At 40.3% G+C, this 21,004-nt stretch overlaps 1 protein-coding gene across 7 annotated transcripts in view; it reads left to right on the forward strand.

The window, feature by feature from the left end:
• Positions 1-21,004, forward strand: part of INO80D (INO80 complex subunit D) — a 45,709-nt gene that overhangs the window by 17,446 nt on the left and 7,259 nt on the right. For all 7 annotated transcript variants that reach the window (XR_013183020.1, XM_054636212.2, XM_054636209.2 and 4 more), the window contains exons 6-12: positions 1,603-1,711; positions 7,727-7,951; positions 9,859-9,968; positions 11,864-11,997; positions 13,446-13,663; positions 14,053-14,210; positions 15,170-16,362. Coding sequence is in view for 6 of the 7 variants with exons in the window: in XM_054636212.2 (XP_054492187.1) it covers positions 1,603-1,711; positions 7,727-7,951; positions 9,859-9,968; positions 11,864-11,997; positions 13,446-13,663; positions 14,053-14,210; positions 15,170-16,338 (2,123 nt within the window). In the remaining variant the exon portion in view is untranslated. The remainder of the gene's footprint in view (positions 1-1,602; positions 1,712-7,726; positions 7,952-9,858; positions 9,969-11,863; positions 11,998-13,445; positions 13,664-14,052; positions 14,211-15,169; positions 16,363-21,004) is intronic.

The raw sequence follows: 21,004 nt of genomic DNA on the forward strand, positions 1-21,004 counted from the left end.
TATTTATTCATTATAAGCCTTAATATTAAAGACTAGGTATGCCAGATCAGAAAATTTCAGGATTTCTTTTCTATATTTGAGCAGCACTAGAGAATCTTTCAAAAGATTAAGCCAGTTTTATGTGTACCAACATCAGAGCCATGTAATTGGATATTAATGTAACTGCAGTCTTCAGTGTCAGTACAGTTGAATCTGGATTAGATTTTATTCCTCCCTTTTTTGCAGTGCCCAGGAGAAGCAAAACAACTCAGTTTCTGATTTTGTTTTTAAACTTAGGGTTTAAACAATTTGTTATGTGGTTGTCAATTGTGGACATCTTTATGGAATGATTAAGTTGTTTTTTCATTCTTTTACGGAAGAGACAACAGGAAAAAGAAACATTTAAGTTGAAAGTATAATTCTGGCATTTTATCAAATGTCTTAAGGTATCTTAATTTAGTTCAAATATATGTCTTAAAAAATAAAAATAAAAAATAAGTTTTTTAGGATGCTTAAGTTCATGAAAATTTGGGCTTCTGGTATCAGTGGTTTATGTTAAAGTGCTGGTTCTATATGATGAAGAGTTACCTGATAATTGTACTCCAAGCTTATGTGTGTGTGTCTCTAACTCTAAAAGTGCTTGACCAAGTACTGATGCATTTCCCAGATTCAAAGCATCTGACTTCAGAATCATCTCAGATATAGTTGTTCAATTTAGTTTTAGCAAAAATGAAATGCTCCTTAACTCTATCAATTTTCAAGGAGTGCACAAGGAAATGAAAAAGCAAAGAATGCTAGCTTGTAAATACAGGAATGGGATTTTATCCCACCTGCTGCAATAAAGTGGCGAGAATTTCACTGGGTGTGTGAGAGATAATAGGAAAAAAACCAAAAGATGAAGCTCCAGATAAAATGTTCCATCTGAGAACTTACTGGCTGCTTTCTGGCCAAACTGAGGCTGCTGGAGCACACTGTAAGTTGGTCATAGTGCATCATCATTAAGTGAAAACATGCTGCTTGGTGAAAGTGCTGGAGTGTTTGTATGTCTCCCTTTAGCTCTTTCTTCACACTAATATGTGCATTTGGCAGGCAATTACAGAGACTGAGCAGAGGAACATCCTGGGTAGCTGTGTATCTATCTCTGTCCCTGCTGCTGTGTCTTCCAGTTTTCATATTCTTCCATGTTTTGGCGCAGAAAAGGGGTCAGAATATAAACAGAAATGAAATTGGCCTATTTAGATCATACAGTATTAAAATTTCCAAGTAGTCAGTTCTTCATGACAGGGACTTCTCTCTTACTTTGCACTTGGTTATGAAAACTAGTATTTCTCTGCGGGTAAGAGAGTTGGTGATTTTTCTTGCACTGTTTATGGGTAAAGAAGCCAATAAGGATTTTAAAAGGAAAATTCAGTTATGATAAAAATCAGTGCATGCTATTTGCACACTGTAGTGGAGCTGTTACTGTAGCTTTTCCTGCATAATTGAGAATGCTGCATAATTTAATCAAACATAATTATGCTTGCAACTATATTGTACATTTATCTTTTGTGCCAAAGGTTGCTCAGAGGCTTATATGAGGTGGACGCTCTTTTCATCCAGTTTCCATATTTTCAATTCCCTTAGGGCTGGATTGGTCTGAAGACAGTGGAGAAGAGTTGGAGGATTCAGAGCAAACCTCCCCTTACCAGGTCGCGTGGTCTATCCGAGAAAGCCTCGGCTATGAGAGACCTGAGTGAGTATGATTCTTTAGTATTCATGCTGGCCTTGATGGAATAAATCATGTAAATGTGAGCTTCACTTCAAGTGGAGTCAGTGGAACCTAAGCACTTGTTCAAGTGTTTTGCTGAAACAAAGGATTGTTTGAACTCATTTGTTTGTAAGAGCTATGGAACAGCTTGTCGCCTTCTGTCCCAGTTTCCAGCTAACTTAGAGACCTTTGTGCAGTCTGCTATCAGAAGGATGCATCAGGAAAGGATTTAAGCTTGTTTGCCTGAATTTAATTGAGTTTAGTGGGATTTATTCATGAACTTGTGTGCTTTGATGATTGGAGGTGCTGAATTAGAATCAAATGGGGTTGTTATTGGTTTCTTGTCTTTCCTACTGGTTGTTAATAACTTTGTCAGTAAACTTGCTACATTTTACTCATTAATTCTTGTAATAATTATGCAGGCTATTGTTTTAATGGGGATTTTAAAAGGCCATGGTATTTCTTTTCATAATTAAGTTTTGAATAAACCTCTGTCAGTACTTGTGAGCATTGGAAGGAAGCTTGTGAGCTTGGGATCAAAAGGATAAACAGAGCAGGAATTAACTGCTGGTGCAGAAAGGCTTATGATGTTCTCTATATACTGCTAAGTCATAAATCTAAACTTAGAGCAGGATATGATAATATAGGTCTACTAATGTAAATTTGAAGGTGCACAATTAAAACAAAGCATCCCAGGTGTAATATTGTAATACTGTTGTATGTCATTAACAAAGAAATTGAGGTCTCACTAGAATTTGATTATAGTTTCTGTAACATGACTCTCATTCAATGTGCAACTGGACTATTTGATTCTACAACTTTCCCCTATTTTTTTAGTTTTTAGCTATCATGCTTAGAATAATGATGTTAATGAAACCTTATTTTGTTGTTACATTCTGAAAATTCTGAAACTTACTAGAATTTCCTGCCATCTCTGAAGATTATCCTCAAGGTGAACCACAAAGCTGTATCTCTCTCATCAGAACACACACCAGGATGCTAAGTATTAAGAGCCTTCAGTGAATCAAAGCTATTAAGCAGAGTGTAGACTTCACTTTTTTAAAATAAAGGAGTCTTTTTTTATTATGAACGACCGCCATTTTTTAGGGCATCAGCAGTTTTAGAGTGACCTTTCACAAACATTACTTCTAACTTAAAAGGCAACTTTTAAATAAAATGTTCTGGGAAATCGTGGACAGACTTTCAGACTTCTAAATCATACGTAATTTTTCACAGCAGATATATCTATTAAATAACTTCCCTTATACTCTTTTTCTTTGACATTTGATTTGATTCTTCCATAGATCCCTATTTTTTTGTGAACTTATAAAGGTCATCTCTGTGTGTTTTGTCTTCTATTTGTCTTAACTTCCTTTGGATTCTTCCTACTCTTTTCACATACTGAGAGAAAATAATACCTTGTCTTGACATTTTCTTTTCCATTCTAGCACTCTGTGCACCTCAGTTAAATGCTGTCTTAACTATCCATGATGGATAAATTTTTGAATGCAACTGGCTGCTTTTGTACTTCATCAGCCTGCTCAGTGTTAGCTCTTCAACAACCTTACTAATTTTGGCCATGGATAAGCAGTCACTTGATGTCAACCTTCTAAAACTTGAGTTCCTATTCTGCAAACTTCTGTAGTGGTTTTTATTACCTGAAATGTTTCACTTTGACACTTCTGCAGTGTGGTCTGCCTGCTGCTGAAGATGAATTAGTTCAGGCTGTTCTGGGGAGATTTGATTTGTCAAAATGACTCTGTCCTGCTGATCTGGTGGTACAGACTGGTGCCTCCTAAAGTCAACCAGTGACTTGGTACAGCTCTGAATTCTGGGGACTTATTTTACCAGAAAACTAATGGAGATTATTACCCAAAACTTTTTGGTTTTGAAATCTAAACTAAAGACCTAAACTTAGGGGATTTGCTTGCTGGTTTTCATAGTAAAATTAAAGCTCTTTTTTCTGTTTGTTTGTGTCTGAGCTTGTGGTCCCCACCAGCTGACTGCATTCTGTCTTTTTCCTTTTGACTGCATGGAAGACAGTGAGAGTAATGCTTTTCAGAATAGACTATTGAAAGAAAGTGAACAGTTAATTTCTGCTTCACTGTGCAGCTGCTTCTCAGCATTTCTGCTTGTGTGATTGTGGGAGAAACCTCTGTTGAACTTCTTGTGTGATACTCTAGCTGCTCTTAAACTCCCAAAAATTCACCAGATTTGTTTAAAATTAATGTCTTAACAGTGTCCTGGTTTGGGCTGGGATAGTGTTCATTTTCTCCTTAGCAGCTGGCACAGTGCTGTGTTTTGGGTCGGGTAGGAGAACAGCGTTGATAATGCTCTGATGGTTTGGCTGGTGCTAAGTAGTGCTAGCTCTAAGTCAGGGGCACTTAATTTCCCTGGGCTCTGCCAGAGAGGGGGTGCACCAGAAGCCATGAGGCAGCACAGCTGGGACAGCTGACCCCAGCTGGCCAAGGGGATACTCCACAGCCTGGAACATCATGGCCAGGACATAAAATGGGGGGAGCCAATTGCTGCTTGAATATCAGTCAGTGGGTGCTGAGCAACTGTATAAGGCACTTGTTTTTCTTGGGGTTTATTTATTATTTTTTTTTCATTACAATAAATAGTAGTAGTCTATTTTACTTTGTTTTCATTAGTAAGCTATTCTTAGCTCAACCCACAAGGTGGTTTTTTTCTGATTCCCCTCCCCATCCCACTGGTGGAAGCAGGGAGAGTGAGCGTGCAGGAAGAGGGAGCATGCAGCACTGTGGTACTTAGTTCCTGGATGAGGTTAAACTGTGACAACAATAGTACATTTTTTGGTTCACTTGCCTTCTGGCCTTTTAATCTGTAAAATTCATACTGTTGCAATCATCTGTGGAAACGCAGGCCAAATGTTTGCTTTTATTATTCTGTGCTTTAATTTTGAAAAATTGTGTTCCTATGGTCCCAGGAGTTCAGGACACAGTGCTTCGAGGCAGGCACAAATGTTTGAGTTCCAATAGCACAGGAGTTGGCAGTGGGCACGGTGCAGGCTGGATGCTGGCAGAGAAGGTTGCTGGGGTGGGAGGAATCCCTTGTGGGAGCAGTAATTTGGAGAGCAAGCAGGGGCTGTTCCCTGCTGCAGATTACTGAAGCTTCCCCCTAGATTGTTTGATTACTGACTCTGGTATCTTAGAAAGTGCTGGAAAACATGTAACTTTATAACAAAGTATTTTTTCACTTCATACTCTGAAATATAGATAAAGCAAACGTTTCAAGTAGCAAGTTTGAAAAAGGAGTATGAGTCCCTCCTCATACCACCTCCCTCAAAGGATTAAATATCAACATTGTGTTGTCAAAAGTTGGATTTAATAACTCCCGATAAGTAAAATAACTAAAAGAAAGAAGGGAAGATTCTTCAAAACACTCTGTAAGGAGGGATTTGAAGTATAGTTGCTGGGTTGTCTCAGAATAGAGAGCATGTTCTCCTCGTTCCCTGGTGGTGCCTGGCTGCTCACCCTTTTGCTCTTCCTTTCTGCTGCTTCGTGCTGTCTTTGTTTTCTTCAGGAACACTCAGCAATAATCCCCCTGATGTTTCCACATGACAGTCTGAAAGGGAAAGGTTGGGAGAAAGCATTTTGGATTATCAAATGGCTTCTGTGCACTTTCAGAATTCTTTGTAAAAATGAAATGCCACACGTAAAGTTGAACTTCAGAAGTTCTATATGCAGCTTAGGAAAATAAACTAAATAGAATTTGGCAAACTTGCTTATGAAAGAGCAACAATAAAAGTATCTTTCATTTTCATGCCTACTGAAGAAAAAAGGTTTTATTTTGATATTTTTAGGTTTCTTTGAACCTAAACATATAAATGTTTTGGCTAATCTTACTGGCCTGGGAACAAAGTTCTGGACAGGTTTTTAGAAACTGGCTTTTAGAAATTTTGGCTCAAAATAAGCCTTTGCACACTGCAGGCATGATTTCTTTCTATACCTTTGATATATGTCTTCATCTATTTTTTAAAAAGATCTCATAAACTGAGGATCAAAAATATTTTAGCATACAATGTCATTTTTTCTGGCTCTTTCAATGTGAGAGAAGTAAAAAGTTGCAAATATTGAGAAATGTATATTAAAAAACACTCTTTCACATGAAAGTAACTTCTTTCCCCTAAGGAATACTTCTGGTATTCTTAAAGTTAATTTTTAACCATATTTAAAAATAAATCAGTTACTTTGTTTAAAAGTCTTGGCCCAGAGCAGTAATGAAATATCTAAGATATTAAACCTACCAATAAATATATATGCTATCTATGTTTTCCTCCTTTAGTAATACATTGGAAAAGGAAAATCTATATTAAATAGCCCACAGTCAATTTTTTCTAAACAGGTAGTTTTCCCCAGTAATCATTCTTTCCTAAGAGATCTTAAAAGTGTATTTTATTTTAATTTTCAATGTAAAAATATTCTAAACATTGCATATGTTAAATATTTTTAACATAGATTGTATTTGCTGCTAAGCATGTAATTGCAGAGGTTAAGTACTTGTAATTTATGCTTCTAGAAAATAAGCTGTAAATTGTTTTAACAGACAAAATACATAGTATGGTTGACTTTACATGAATCTTCACAAAAACATGCATTTGTGTCAAAGGTTTTTGTGGAAAGCCTCAGTGGACATGGCTGCAGTCTCTTCCATTTGGGCTGCGTGTAAATAGAGTCAGAGTTTGCAGAGAAGAAAGTAGGTCTTCACCATACTGCCTTTCAGGGACAGATCTGCTGTCTGCATTTCTGGATCTTACTTTATTTAGTAAATATTATGGTTGGTATTTCACGTCTCTTGTGTCTCAGTGGTGGCCTCCTTTGCTGTGTGCAGGTTTGGGTGTCAGCTCCTGCAGTCCCATGGGCTCTGAACATTGCCAGCTTTTGATTTGCTTCATTTGTTTGCATTTCTCTTCTCTCTCCTGCCCTTTTTTTTTTTTTTGTGTTACAAATAGGAAAGTTGGCAAAAAGTTTCTCTGTTCTATGGGAAAAAAATTAGAGGAAAACCTCAGAGTTTTTAAAAATTAGAGGAAAGACAGAGTCTGCTTAGATTCAGCACATGCATTTTGTTGCTCCATGAAAAAAACCTCATTCTGCAAACTAGTGCTTGTTGTGGAGAACTTCTGGGTAGCTTCATGGACCTTGTTTTAACAAGTTCCAGTGATAATTTTCTGTTTCATTTAACTGACTTTTACTTCATTTAACTGAATGTGTTGACATGGTTTGATGGTCTTGTTTATATGTGCCTGGACATTCAGAGAGCCAAGATAAATGGAGAAGGGCTTTCTTAAGCCAACACAGAGTTGGATTAGTCCTTCTTCCGGTCATTGCTTAGCCCTGGTTTGATCTTTCCCTCAGTATCTTTGAGTTAAATATGAATTTCTTCTCTATTATTGTACCGTAACTCAACTGCAGCTCTGCAGCAAGGGGAAATCAGTATCAGCTGTCAGCTGTTAATAGTGTGTATTTTGGTTTAAAAAGGAATATACCACCTGGAAGAGTAAAAGGAATTGGAAGAAGTCAGAAGCTTAGGTACTTGTTAGAATTTGACCATCTTCTCCAGCATGATCATTCCCCAATAAATTTCTACTATACAATTCCCCACCCTTGTCTTCTCCATTAATTGCACTTTGATTTAAGATTGGTCTCATTTGCTGTGACATCTACAGTAAATAAAGGTTAACAGTATAGATTTCTTTTTGAACAGCAGGCTCTAGACATTTAAATGTGTCAGACTTGATGATAAATTGATGTAATCTCTAATAATGACATACTAAGAAGGGCAAATACCTTTAGAATTTGAAAGGGATTCTGCTCTTGCTATTTCTCAAGTAACACTGCCTGATTTCAGCATTTGGATGTTTGTGCGGCTAGAAGATGAATGCCGATTTAACAATTCTATTAGAATGACAAATTAGCTTAGCAGGGAAAAAAAAAGTAGTATCTTAAAGCATATTTGTTTTTATTTTCCCTTCTTCAGGTCCGATGATGACAATGCAGATGACAGGAGTTCCAGGGTGACCAGACTTTGCACTTACTTTCAGCAGAAATACAAGCACCTGTGCCGCCTGGAGCGGGCAGAATCGCGGCAGAAGAAATGCCGGCACACGCTGCGGAAAGCGCTGCTGCAGGCGGCCAGCCGGGAGCCCGAGCGCGCGGGGCAGCTCCTGCACGAGCTCCGGAGGGCTGCGTGCGCTTGCACCAGGTTAGACCTGCCCTGCCGCTGCACGGGCCTGGGGCTGGGCAGGGGGACGCGGGCTGAGCATCCCGCAGCTGAAATGATGAGCTCTGAAACCAACAACAAGGCAGGAAAACATGACACATAAATACTCCTCAGTGGAGTAAAAGAAACGTGGCATACAGTTTTCCATGAAGACAGGCCTTCTTCAGATTTATGTTGTAAAATGGGGATGGTTTGTTCAGCAGTTTCTGGGCCCAAATATCTGGTCCTTTACTGTGCCAGTAGAAGGTGTGCAGTCTGGTCTATAGTTCACTGCTCCAATTCAGATTTTGTTTTTCAGACAGCTTTTTTTGAAAATCTGTACCTCCTCTTAATTATCCTCCCAGCAAAGTTAAGCTCATGCTTTTTGTTAGATTTAACTCAATCTAACATTAAATAAAACTTGGCAACAAAATACATAACTTCTAACAACTTTGAAGGTTATCTTCTGTGGGAATTCTTTCTAGTTAATGTCAACATCCCTCTAGCTCTCAGCATATGGAGAGTTGGTTGATTCATATTCATGCAGGAACAGACTAAGTCTGAACCCTGGTGTTACATTTAGGGTATCAGAAGCATCCTTTTGCTGTTGGGGTTTTGCTTTACAGGACGTGTGACTGTGGGGTGCAGTGTATAGTATGAGATGCAGATTGGAGCTAGGTATTGAGAGTATATTTTGTTTAATGGGGATGCTTTTGTTCCTGGTTCAGTGGGATGTGTTCATGACAATTGAAGTGTTCATTGTTGGGGAGGTGGACTGATTCTGAAGAACTGCTCTGAGGTGTAATGTAGAAGTCCATTACCAGTTTACGAAGTCGTGTATAAATTTCTCCAAACTTAAACACTACAGCAAAAGTTCACCTGAACTGACAAGCTCTTGCTGGTTTTTTTTTCCCTATTATTTTTGCCTTTTGTTGAGCAAAAAAGTTTACATTGTTTTGGGTAGACCAGCAAAGCCAGGTATGCCTGTCATCACTGCTCTGGTCAATTTAAGTAACCACCGAGTCATTTCAGATAGAAAATTTTTCACAGGAGTAATACCACTAACTAAAACTTTGCTCAGTCAAAGTGCAGTTGATGACAGAAATGGCTGAAGGAAAACAGTCAGGCTACAGACAACTTTTGTCAACCTAGAAAACAACGTGTACAGAGGTGCAAGTGAGCCCTGGAATCGCCAGCTTTATCTCCATGAAGGTGACACGTGCCTGGAGAGCAGGCCACCCGAGCGAGCTGTGTAACGCTTCAGTGCCCGTCCACACCGCTGCCTGGCGCCTGCTTGCAGCTCAGGCTCAGAGCACAGAGGCTGTGCTGGGAGAGCCCCGGGCACCTGCTGGTGGATTGGGCTGTAGCACGTTGATGAAGGAGAGCTTTTATCCATGTTGAGCACGCTCAGGCTCTGCCACTCCAGAGCTCAGTCTCAGTTTGTCTGAGCACATGCTTGCATGTAAGCTCTGGGGATGCTCGGCATGTTTGGATTTATGAACAGGCTTGGAAGTGCACTTGACTCCCATCTAGGCATACCCAGTTCATTGAATTCTAAAGACTGACCTCATTTTGAGGGTCACCTGTGTTGACACTCACCTATTGCTGCCCTTTCTGTTGCAAGGTGTTGTAATATTTACATGGTAGTAGCACATAGCACCTCTCATTACAATTAAGGCCCTGTGAAATAAGAAATAATCCTGTTACTACAGTCACACCTTCACCTGTCATTGACATCTATTCTGTGTCCCTGTGTAGAGCTTGGTAGTAGTGTGCACCCATCTGGATCATGACACACACACGTGTGTTACAATTTTTCATCCTACTGTGCTACATTCAGTATAATAATTGTGTTAAGTAACCACAAGACTGGGGGGTTGTCTGTAAACTCTTTTATGCTTTCTTTTCAGCACAAGCCAAGCAAGGCAGAGAGATGCAGAACCAACAACCTGCAGTGGGACTTCGAAGGGAGAGCAGTGCACTAACAAGGCCCTTCCATTCACCAGGCACTGTTTTCAGCGTATCCTCTTAACTCTGTTTGGGAGTGGCATTCAGGCATGGAAGCTGTTCTGTTTTAGGGGATTTTTTTGTTTGTTTGTTAGATTTGTGCATGATAATTAAGTTTTCACAAAAAAATACCTATTTGTTAGTATATCATCATACTAACAAAAGCAACTCATTTGCTTTTAATTTGTCTGTGTGACTTAGGTGTATGGACACCGAGGATAAGTAGTCTGCTACTGGCATTTGTAATAAGAACATCATTTTACTTTGTGAGCTGTATTTAGTGTGGGCAAGAAACCTTTACAAAACGATCATCCTTCACAATGACTTGGTACAAACCATGTGCTTTTCAGCCTCCTGGCTTTCATACAGCTCTTAGTAGATTCCAATAGACCACCTTCCTGTGCCAGTTTCATGGAAAAAGGTTTTTATACGTAGTATAAAAAGAGGGCTTAAACTGACTAGAAAGATGGAAATCATACTTTGCGTTGTTTAAAGAAGCAGAATAGGAGTCACAGAACCTCTTAGTCCAGATGAGGAAGGGTTCCCTGTGCTTGGAATTTCAAACAAAGCCTGGAAAGAATGTTGAAAGTCAATGGCTGAAGATCTCAGAAAGAAGGGAGCACAATAGATGTGAGTTTTGGTTCTGAAGATTATAAAAAGGCAGACTTATGACTTGTAATACTTAAAAATTCTGGAGCCTTTTTTTGTTTTTGTTTTTAGCTGAAGAATTGTAGGTGCTTTTGTTGGGGTGACTCCTATTGTTGGAACTTTTGCTTTTGGTATTAAAAGTGACTTGTGCTGATGTACTCAGCCACTGTCAGACTGCAGCACCTTTCCAATCTTTTTCCAATCTTTTTGTTTTGCAGATGCCTTGTTTTTATTGTTTGATTTTTTGCAGGCTGCTTAAAAGCAGTTTGCAGAGCAGTTCCAAACCTCTATGAGAGAGCACCATGGCATACAGCAGTATTTGGTTCTGATGGGATTTTTTTGTTTTAGTAGTTTTTAATTTTAAGTGGTCTCGCTTGTTGGTGTGTATAGAGCAGGATAGTCAAGATTAGTGATTTTGCATGTATGCCCATTTTTTCTCTCTGCATTTCCTTCTCTAAAATGAACAGGTTCTTGGTTCTGACCCATCCATCCAAGTCTGCTGTCTGGATTGTTCTGCAGGTTTTTCATTTTCTTTGTCCTTTTTCTTTGTTTTAACATTTTATAAACATACATAGTGATGTTGAGGTCTGAGAACTGTTCAAGATGGAAGGAGTGCTTCTAGTGCTGTTTGAAAAAAGACACAATGAAATATCTGTTTGATTTGCTGTAAGTCTGGAAACATTTTTACTCCTGCTAAGGATTTTCTGAAGGAAATCTCAGCAAGCTTACGTTTGGATTTACTTGACCTTTCTGTCTGCTTGCACATCTTTTTTTTCAGAGGAGCAGGAAGGATCTTGAAACTTCTTTGTCTGTGCTCTAAAGATAAATGCCAAGAATGTACCTTAAAAGATTGAATTAAGAAATACTCTTTCTTTAATGTTTCAGTATGGATTGTCATTAGTCTGTAAGGAAATAGTCCTGTTGACTACACTGTTCCAACTGCTACTATTGATCTATTGATTAAGGCTCCAGGAAAAGGCTTCTTTTTGCTAAGAACTCATTAGTGAAATAGCTGCTTTTATAAAACTATCTCAGTATATAATAAAATCATTAGAGATTCTGCATGAATGCAGTTTTTCACTTTAAAAGTTGGGTTTGAGCCTTACCTAGCTTTGAACTTGAATAGCAAATTTAAGGCACTCATTAAAAATAGTATCTATGGACAGATAGAGTTGAAGGCTCTGATCTTTATCAGATTGATAAATCAAAGGGCGTTCCTCCACCACTGTCTTGTGTTATTCCTGATGCAGAAATGCACAGATATCTTATTGAACCGTTCTCAGCAGCTCTTCTCGAGTTGCACAGCCAAGTTTGCAGATGGTCAGCAGTGCTCTGTGCCAGTTTTTGACATTACACATCAGACACCTCTGTGCGAAGAACATGCCAAAAAAATGGTAAGTACAAAGCCATCATTGTATTTATTTGTGTATTGGGATGATCAGGAGTTTTAACCCCAGTATTCTTATGAAGTCTTCCTTGACCACTAGCAAGTTTATGAACTTAAGAGCTTGTTTGCTATTATTTTTCTTAAAAGGGTAAAACTAGACAAACATTCCCAGTTAGTATAAAGTATGTTGTGAAAATCTTTTATGTAGTTTTGAGGATATAATGAAGTATACATGGGAATATTCTTCACGGGAGGAAATTTGATTGCTGTCTTAAATTGAGAAATAGAAGATCATTGTGAGAGATCCTGTGATTTATTTGGGGTCACTCCTGGTCCTTGGATCTGAATGTAATATAAGTGTGATATTAATAACACTGCATCTTAAACAGTCTCAGTACACGGGGCCCAAAGTACTTTCTAAAGGTAATGTAAATAGCAATTACAAGGATGCAAATAATGGGTTTGCTACTTTATTTACCTTTTAGTAACTATTAGAATTATCTCGAACTTCCTTCAGGGATCCATGGATCCCAGAGAAAAAGCAGTGGCCTACCTCCCTACCTCAAGCTGAGAGAATGGAGAAATGATGTCCTCTGCTCTCCTTTTTATGATACCAATCTTCCAGAACAAAACCTTTATGATAATTCACAAACCCACTTCTTCAAGGCTTCTTGTCCTACCTTCAACTAGGTGTAAAACTACTTTTTTTGTTGTTTTGTTGGGTTATTAGAAGTTTTTTGTTACTGTTTTTGTCCAGCCTCCTAAAATTGTGAATTATGGAGTTTTTTTGGCTTAAAATGTGAGGGTTTGTGCTACACAGATCTGCGTGGGGTTTCCCCCTCTTCTAGGCAATCTTCAGTTTGTCCCTCAAGGTTTACCTCTGTAACAAGTATAATCCTCTGCCATACCCAGTATGATGGCAACTGAAGACTGATGATGGTTTGATTTATTTTTTAATGTGTCAGTGATTGCTGTTTAGAAGCAAAGAGGCTTAATTGTTTACCCACATCCTTATCCTAGTCCAGCAGTATTAATTTTGTCTCCTCTATGCTGTCCCTCTGTTATGTCAGCAGGCACTTGAGGATTGTGGCTTCAGCTGCTGCCTATTATCCACATTAACACCACCTCACAACAGCGTTTTGTCTTTAATACTTACAGGAGTGCTGCTAAAGGTTACGGTTTTGCACTTTTTAGTTAGGGTTTGCTATGATCATTTTTAAAGCGAAACTGCACAATCTCCAGTTTACAATATCTCATAACTTGGTTTATGTTATTTTTGCCATTGGGGTCAGTGAGGAAGGAAACAGCTCAATTTTTGAAACTCTGTCTGTGTGTAAGCTAACAGTTCCTCTTGCCTTACATTCCACATGTATGTGGAATGACCAGGGTGAAAAAAGCTAGGAAAGTAATACTTGTTCTTAATATGCTCCCATTGGTATTGTTTTGCTCCCAAAGGATAATTTCTTGAGAGGGGACAGCTCCCGTAAAGTTCAGCACCAGCAGCAGAGGAAACCCAGGAAAAAAACGAAGCCACCTGCACTTACCAAAAAACACAAGAAGAAGAGAAGGCGAGGTCCACGCCGGCCCCAGAAACCCATTCCTCCTGCAGTGCCCCAAGGGAACCTCACCATGCCTGCCACTGTCTCACTGCCAGTAGACATACCCCACATACGGTCAGTGCTGCTCCTGCCCAGTTTCCCACTGCTGGCCTGAGCGCTGCCAGTGAGCTCTGTACAAAGCTGCCAAGCAGCATCGGGAGCAGGGCTAAAAATTCCACCTCCATGTTACTGTTGAAAAAAACCTTTAGAGTGGGTCATTTTGGATTTGAGCAATGATTGGGTTTGATGGGTAAAATATCTTGCTCCTGATGTTGCCTCTTACGTAGTTAATGAGTAGCCTAAGTGTAAGCTTCCTAAAGACACTACCTAAAAGCATTTTTTTCCCTAGATAATGGAGGAAAAAATGTGTGGGGAAGCATCCATTGTAGATGGATGTGCACTGATAGTTGTCCTTTGGAGCAAGCTGAGTAGAACACCAGGGACTAATGTTCCTTTCTGTTCAGGAGTCCCTCCACTCCAGAGCTCAGTGCCGATGAGCTGCCTGATGATATCGCCAATGAAATCACAGACATTCCACATGACTTGGAATTGAATCAGGAGGACTTCTCTGATGTCCTGCCACGGCTGCCTGATGACTTGCAAGATTTTGATTTCTTTGAAGGTACCATTCTATTTTATGCTAGCATGAACACAGTCAGTGAACTGAAGAAGTGAGTGTTTCTAAACTGCATTTTGAGGAGTTGCTTGCTTTCCTACAGAGGTAATAAATTCTAGAGAAGGAAGTGTGCGTTTGCTCTATTGTTTGGGAGCTCTGAAGTAAAGCAGACTTTAAGAAGGCTGTGTGCATAGTTCTCTGCTTGCTCATGTAATTACTGCTCTGAGAATCATAATTGGTTTAGTATTTTAATAATTCATTTTACATTTTTACTGCCTGTCAGTGTTACAGTTTAATCAGGAGTGTTCTCAGTAATGGCATCTTTCTGCCATCGAGTGGGGCTGGAATCACAGTCAATGTTGGCCTTTGATAAAAAGAGAAGAGAGTGAGAATAAAATCTTTAAATACATTTTTGAAACTAGCTTTTGATCAGAAATGTGCTTGAATTTCTGCATTCTAAAGCTCAGTACCTATAATGTATAACAAAGAAATTAGAACAGCCTGGAGTTGGGTATGTGATTTCTTCGGTCATTTTCTGATATGTGACATCAGACTGTGTTTGAATTGAAATTAACCTGAATTATACTGTCTCTGTAAATTTTAGGCCCAGGCTGCAATGTGGTATGTAGAAAGAAGACCATGTGTTATTGCAGCATTGAAGATCTTACTTCAGCATTTTTACTTTTAAGTCTAGGAAGTTTAAGAGGCATCTCCTACTATAGTATGTGGAAGAGAAGGGGAAGAGGGGGATTTCCATTGAAGAGGAAGGTGTAATTTCATGGTTTTCTTACCCTGCTTGTCTAGCGAACACTGATAAATGATACTTTCTCTGTACTGCAAACCATGCTGGAAGGTTGTCATATGCAACTCTGTACTGAACTGTCTGTACATCTTCATCCTTTGAGTGCCAGGGCCAGGCTCACCTGAGAGCAGTGCACTAATTGGTGGTGTCCCTGTTTCTGCAGGTAAAAATGGAGATCTTCTTCCAACCACAGAAGAGGCTGAAGAACTGGAACGGGCCCTGCAGGCTGTAACTTCTCTTGAGTGCCTGAGTACCATTGGAGTACTTACACAGACAGATGGCGTGCCAGTTCAGGAGCTGTCAGATAGAGCGATAGGGGTGTTCTCTACAGGTGCTGGAGCTCCAGGAATGCAGTCCTTGAGTCGAGAGGTTAACACGGATCTGGGGGAGCTGTTGAATGGGCGTATAGTACACGATAATTTCTCCGCTCTGGAGCTGGATGAGAACTTGCTCCGTTCTGCTACCTTGTCCAACCCACCTACGCCCCTGGCAGGGCAGATCCAGGGGCAGTTCTCAGCCCCAGCCAACGTTGGCCTTACTTCTGCCACTCTGATAAGCCAGAGTGGCCTTGGGGAGAGAGCCTTCCCGGGACAGTTTCATGGACTTCATGATGGCAGCCATGCCTCCCAGAGGCCCCACCCTGCCCAGCTGCTGAGCAAGGCAGATGACCTGATCACCTCACGACAGCAATACAGCAGTGACCATTCACACTCCTCACCCCATGGAAGCCATTATGATAGTGAGCATGTGCCGTCTCCCTACAGTGACCATATCACATCCCCTCACACCACATCCTTTTCTGGTGATAACTTGGCAGCTACCTTCTCAGCAGAGATGCCCATGATGGCACAGCACTTGCTCCCAACGCAGCTGGACGTGCCACTTAGCGGGGTGGTCAACCCCAGAACTCACTGGGGAAATCTTCCTGTCAATCTTGGGGACCCCTCTCCGTTTAGCAACCTTCTTGGTGCAGATGGACACCTCCTGTCCACCTCCCTGTCCACACCACCTACCACCTCGCACTCAGAGACCACACAGCCTGCCTTCGCCACTGTGACCCCCAACAGCTCCAGTGTGCTTCCGGGGTTACCGCAGACCAGTTTCAGTGGCATGGGTCCTGCCTCCGCTGAACTCATGGGCTCCACCTCCCCCAAACAACAGCTCCCTCAGTTCAGCGCAGCCTTTGGGCACCAGCTGAGCTCCCACAGTGGCATTCCCAAGGACCTGCAGCCCAGCCACAGCTCCATAGCTCCTCCCACGGGCTTCGCAGTGACCGGTGCCACCGCTACCAGTACCAATAACGCATCCGCGCCCTTCACCACCTCCAACTGAGCTTGTCTGCCTGGCTCCCTGCAGGTAGATGGGGGACCTGTGTTTTCTATCTTTCCTTTTTTCCTTTCTCTTTATTTTGTCTGTCTTCTCTTCCCTTTTTTTTAAGAGGGGGTTGAGAAGAAAACCCCTGCTTTAGTACTGACCAGGGTTAGCCCTCTGTGAACCTTGCTGTAGCATTCACATGTGCTCGTTAGGCACCGGTGCTCATTTATTGCAGGCAGGTTCACTGTTCCCCAATAATTCCTTAAGGATGCAGCACAGTTACTGGATGTAAATGATATTAGCAGTAAGACCTAGAAATGGGAAGATACCTCAGATCACTGATGCATGTTACTGATCCCTAGGGTTCGGATCAGTGCTTGTCATCCCATTAGCATCTGGTAGAAGGTTTTCCAGTGGGCAGGAATCTCTTGATTTTTTTTTTTTTTTTAATTTACTCTTTTTCCAAAGGTAGCATTTGGCATAGAAAACTTGGCTGCACACATTGATTTGAGAGTGGTGCACTGAAGTCCTAAATCAAGATCACAATTCAAGGATGAGTTTGGCAGTTTCTTGAAATAGTCTCTTGACCTCCTCTGTGTGTGTGTGTGTTTGGGGTGCAGGGAGCAGCAATTCCTTTTCTTCTTTTGGTGAAGAAGTAGTTGTCCCCTTCCAGAACTGGTCACTGTTTTTACTGCATGCTGATTTTTGGGTTTTTTTATTATCACGATTTGTAATTCATTGAGTAACAAAGAGATCAGTTGACTGGTTGCCCATAAATTTGAAGGCTGTTATGAAGTTAGCCCAGGAAAACAAAAAGAAACAGAAGGATTGAAATATAGATCATGGATTAGAGAAGATTCCTGTGAGAAATTTCCTTCCTTGCTGAATTACTGTGGCCTTGTAGCATTGATGATTTGCCTTTTCAAGTGTGTCTTTGTCCAGAACTCTTTGCCTGACAGGCTGACGGGAATTTCCCAGCTGAAACAGGAAGAATTAGGTTGGTTTTCTGCCCATCCACACAAGTCTAGGTCAGACCCATTGTAAGTTTCAAATGGATGCATTTCTCACAATATGTCTAACTAGTGAGACTTTCTTGGACAGTTTTTAATCCTCTGAGAGCCATATAGTTTTTCCAACACTTGTAGGGTTTGATGCTCTGGGAAGCTGAATGTACGTAAGGAACTAGCAGGTACCTATCAGCAGTCATGGCAAACCAAAAGAGAAATCACTAATGCAAAATAGGTAACAATTCCTTCTGTCTGCAGGATGGTTTTGTTTGTTCTGATCACCTGCTAATGACAGTATTTACTCTTTGGTAGTAATTGCAGTTCCTAAAGAAAAGAGTCAGTTAGGTTTTAGATTTCTTAAAATAATAATTATTTTTTAATTTTGTTCTTTCAACCAAGAGGTAATTGCAGCAGAAATTCTGAGGTGTTCACTTGCATCTCCTTATCAAGAAGGAATTTGTTTATGACTCTCTAGGGCTCAAACTTGCTACTGTACCCTGACTTGGACTGTAAAAGTAGATCCTGTTTAATACAAGTCTCTACTCTTCTTGGTATGTTTCAGAGATGCAGATGAGAGAAAATAGAAAATTCTACATTTCAGTCTTGTACTGTAGATGATGGATTTTATTCTACCTGTGTGAATTCTAGTCTATTTCAGGAAATTAAGAGAACCAAGCACATGTAATAGGAAGGCTTAATACGTTTTCTGAGCAAAGGATCACTGAATGGAGTTTAGTTGCTATAGAAATTCATTTTGTTAGCAGTCAGGCACACACCAAAATATCTGACTCAAACCTCTCCTTCCATCTTCCTAAGGAACAGAGTTTAAATGGGATAGGTCTTGTGTCTTCTTACTATTGTAGCAATCATATTATCCCTCTTTTCTTGAATGATCTGTCCTCTTTAAATATAAAAGAGTATGGATGATGCATATGTCTTTTTCTGAAATTGCAGGTGTATGTGGGTGGAAGAAACAAAAATTATTTTCATGCTTCTGTTGTTATGAAGTCATTATTTCATACTTGGTAAAATAGATCTTAATAATATAAGCCGAATATTTTAAGTGGTGATTTAAATATGTTTGTAACACTTAAATGTTTTTAAACCACATAAAAAGTTTAATTGAAGCCTATGAAATCCTGCTTGTGATTGTCCTGCTGATTGAGGAATGCCCAGTGATATTGTGAATGAGGCAAATCTGACAAGGCTTTTATTTATTTTTATATTATGTTACCCATACTTTGTTGAGGAGACAACTGTTTGATTTGCAGATGATTTTTGTTGTGTTCATATACCTTCTTCAATGTGCTGGGATGTCTGACTGAAAAAAAGTGGAGAACTAGTATACCAAATGGTTAATTCCTTCATCTGCTTGTGTATTCATGTAATTTTAGAGGGTGTTAATTTCCATGTATTGGTTTCAGGACTTTGGTCTTGAAATGGTTCTTGTGCCCATCAAACTTCTAATGAAGCTGCAGCTAGTGCAGAGTATATTTGCCCCACACCACATTTCTCTTTCTTAGCAAATGCTTGGGGGAAGAGAGGATAATAGGAGCTGAGAGCCAAGTTCTGCTTGGTTGTGTTGGTTTAAATTACAGAGGAGCTTTCCAGTCTAAGGTCACGGTGAGTTTGTAGTGGTCTAACTCAGAACTGAACCCAGCTCCTCATCTGTGCATTGATTTAGACAGGGAATTTCAGAAGCTGTCAGAGCAATGGAGGTCCATGATTACTGTTTGAAATCAATGGCCTTTATGTGCCTGAGTTTCTTTAAAGTAGCTTGGGACATCAAGTCTTTTCCCCACTTAGATTTCAAACTTTGTGTATTGCTTGACAACTCTTCCCTCAAAACTGACTGCATTACATTTTTCCATGAGCAAACTAAGTTTGCAATAAAACTGCACTTTCAAAAATAAACTTCAATTTGTATACAATTGAAATAGGAATCTTCCTGTCCTGTCTGCCACAGTGTTCTGAAACAGGCTACCACTCTTGCCTTTTCCTGGTTCACCTCTCATTTTTTCACTACCACCGATTCCATGGTTACATGGCTGCCGAGCAGTTACGGGTCTTGATCTTAGCTTTACAAGGTGGATCATTCCAGGTGGGTTTCTACACCCCCACAGCATGCTGACTTCAGTGCATCAGTGTCTTACTGTTGGATGCAAGAGATCTAATTGAGAGGTATGTGTAGTCAGAGATATTTCACACCTCTTCCTCTGGGAAATCCTGCTGGCCTGGTTAAGGTGGTCCTCGAGGCTGTTATTTATGTGGTTTCCAAGTAGATTCCATGCTCCCTCACAAATGTTTTTGAGTATCAGCTCTTATAGCAATTAGCATTCTTGTCACCCCTTCACCAAAGAGCCAGTGTAGCAATTTCAGATGCTCAATACCTGTTGTGCCCTTTATGTGTTGACAAATGGAATAAGGCTAGTTGAACCTAAAAGTTAATTCCTTCACATAAGATTGGAGTTTTAAAGAATGAAAAAATTAGACATAATTTACATAATTTTGGCAATAATAGCACCTCAATTAGTCTCTGTGCTAAAGTATTTAACACAAGATGAATTTTGACAATGTACAGAGGCTTATCAGGAATAGCTTCATGCTCTCTTGGTGCATAAGGCATTCTCTAAGACATGCTTTGACGTTTCCTTTCACCCAGGAAGACCTTACACCAGCTTTGAGGGGAACCATATGCACTTAGATACCTCAAAGTTGATTTGTTCTTTGGCTTCATAATTATGATACAAGAACTCTGTATCCTCCTGCCTTCCAATTCCTCTGGGTTCTTGCTTAGATCCCTTCTCATTAGTAGCATGCTTCTATGTATGGTTGAGCATAAAGGCACTAAATTGATAATGCTGGGAGGTAGCACAGTTGCAGGTCTGCCTCAGGCACTGTGGGGAAAATGGCAACAGCTAGATTTCCAACTGAAAATGGGGATTTGCAGTTCTGGTTTGGAAAGCACTGAAAGCCCTGAGAAGCTTATTGCCTGCTAGGCAAAAATCAGAGAAAAGAAATTGTCAAAGAGGAATTGTACCTAATAGTAGGGAGAAGCCAAGGGAAGTGGCCTTTTATTTATTTTTTTTTTAATAAAAGGAAGATGAGTATTGAAAAATTAGGATATTCTGCTGTGAGCTGTCACTGGCTTTAGGGGCATGGCCAAGGAAAAAGACCTAGGACTGAACCTGCAAACCAGTAGCCAAATTCAGTTTGAAGCTTTGTCTTGCTGTAACCACATATAAATGCATTCTGGGTTTGAATCTGCTTGCCAAGAGAGTCCTGCAAAGGTGTACAGTAGACAGTGGGCATTTTTCTTCCCTGAGAAGCTGGCCCTGGTGGCTACCTATGCTGCTTCTGAGCTCCAGCTGCTCCCTGAGCTCCTGCAGCCTCCTTGCTGCTGGATATCCCTGTAGGCATTGTCAGGCCTCCACGGGTATTTCTCCCTGTCTTTGTGCTGCAGTGAGCTAAATCCGCTCATGAATTCTCCAGCAGTATGAGCCTTTGGGCAGAGAAGAGGGAGTTAACCTTTCAAGACTTGCAGGACAGTGGTAGGAGGTGCTTTCAGCCAACAAACAATAGAAAAGTTACCTGCAGTGACCTTCAGCAGTGAAACATTTGTGTGGCTGTCCAGGCAGTTTCCCTGGTGGAACTGGGGTATTTTTCCTTTTGTATTT

The sequence above is a fragment of the Agelaius phoeniceus genome, chromosome 7 (genome assembly GCF_051311805.1).
Source record: "Agelaius phoeniceus isolate bAgePho1 chromosome 7, bAgePho1.hap1, whole genome shotgun sequence".
Lineage (NCBI taxonomy): Eukaryota > Metazoa > Chordata > Aves > Passeriformes > Icteridae > Agelaius > Agelaius phoeniceus.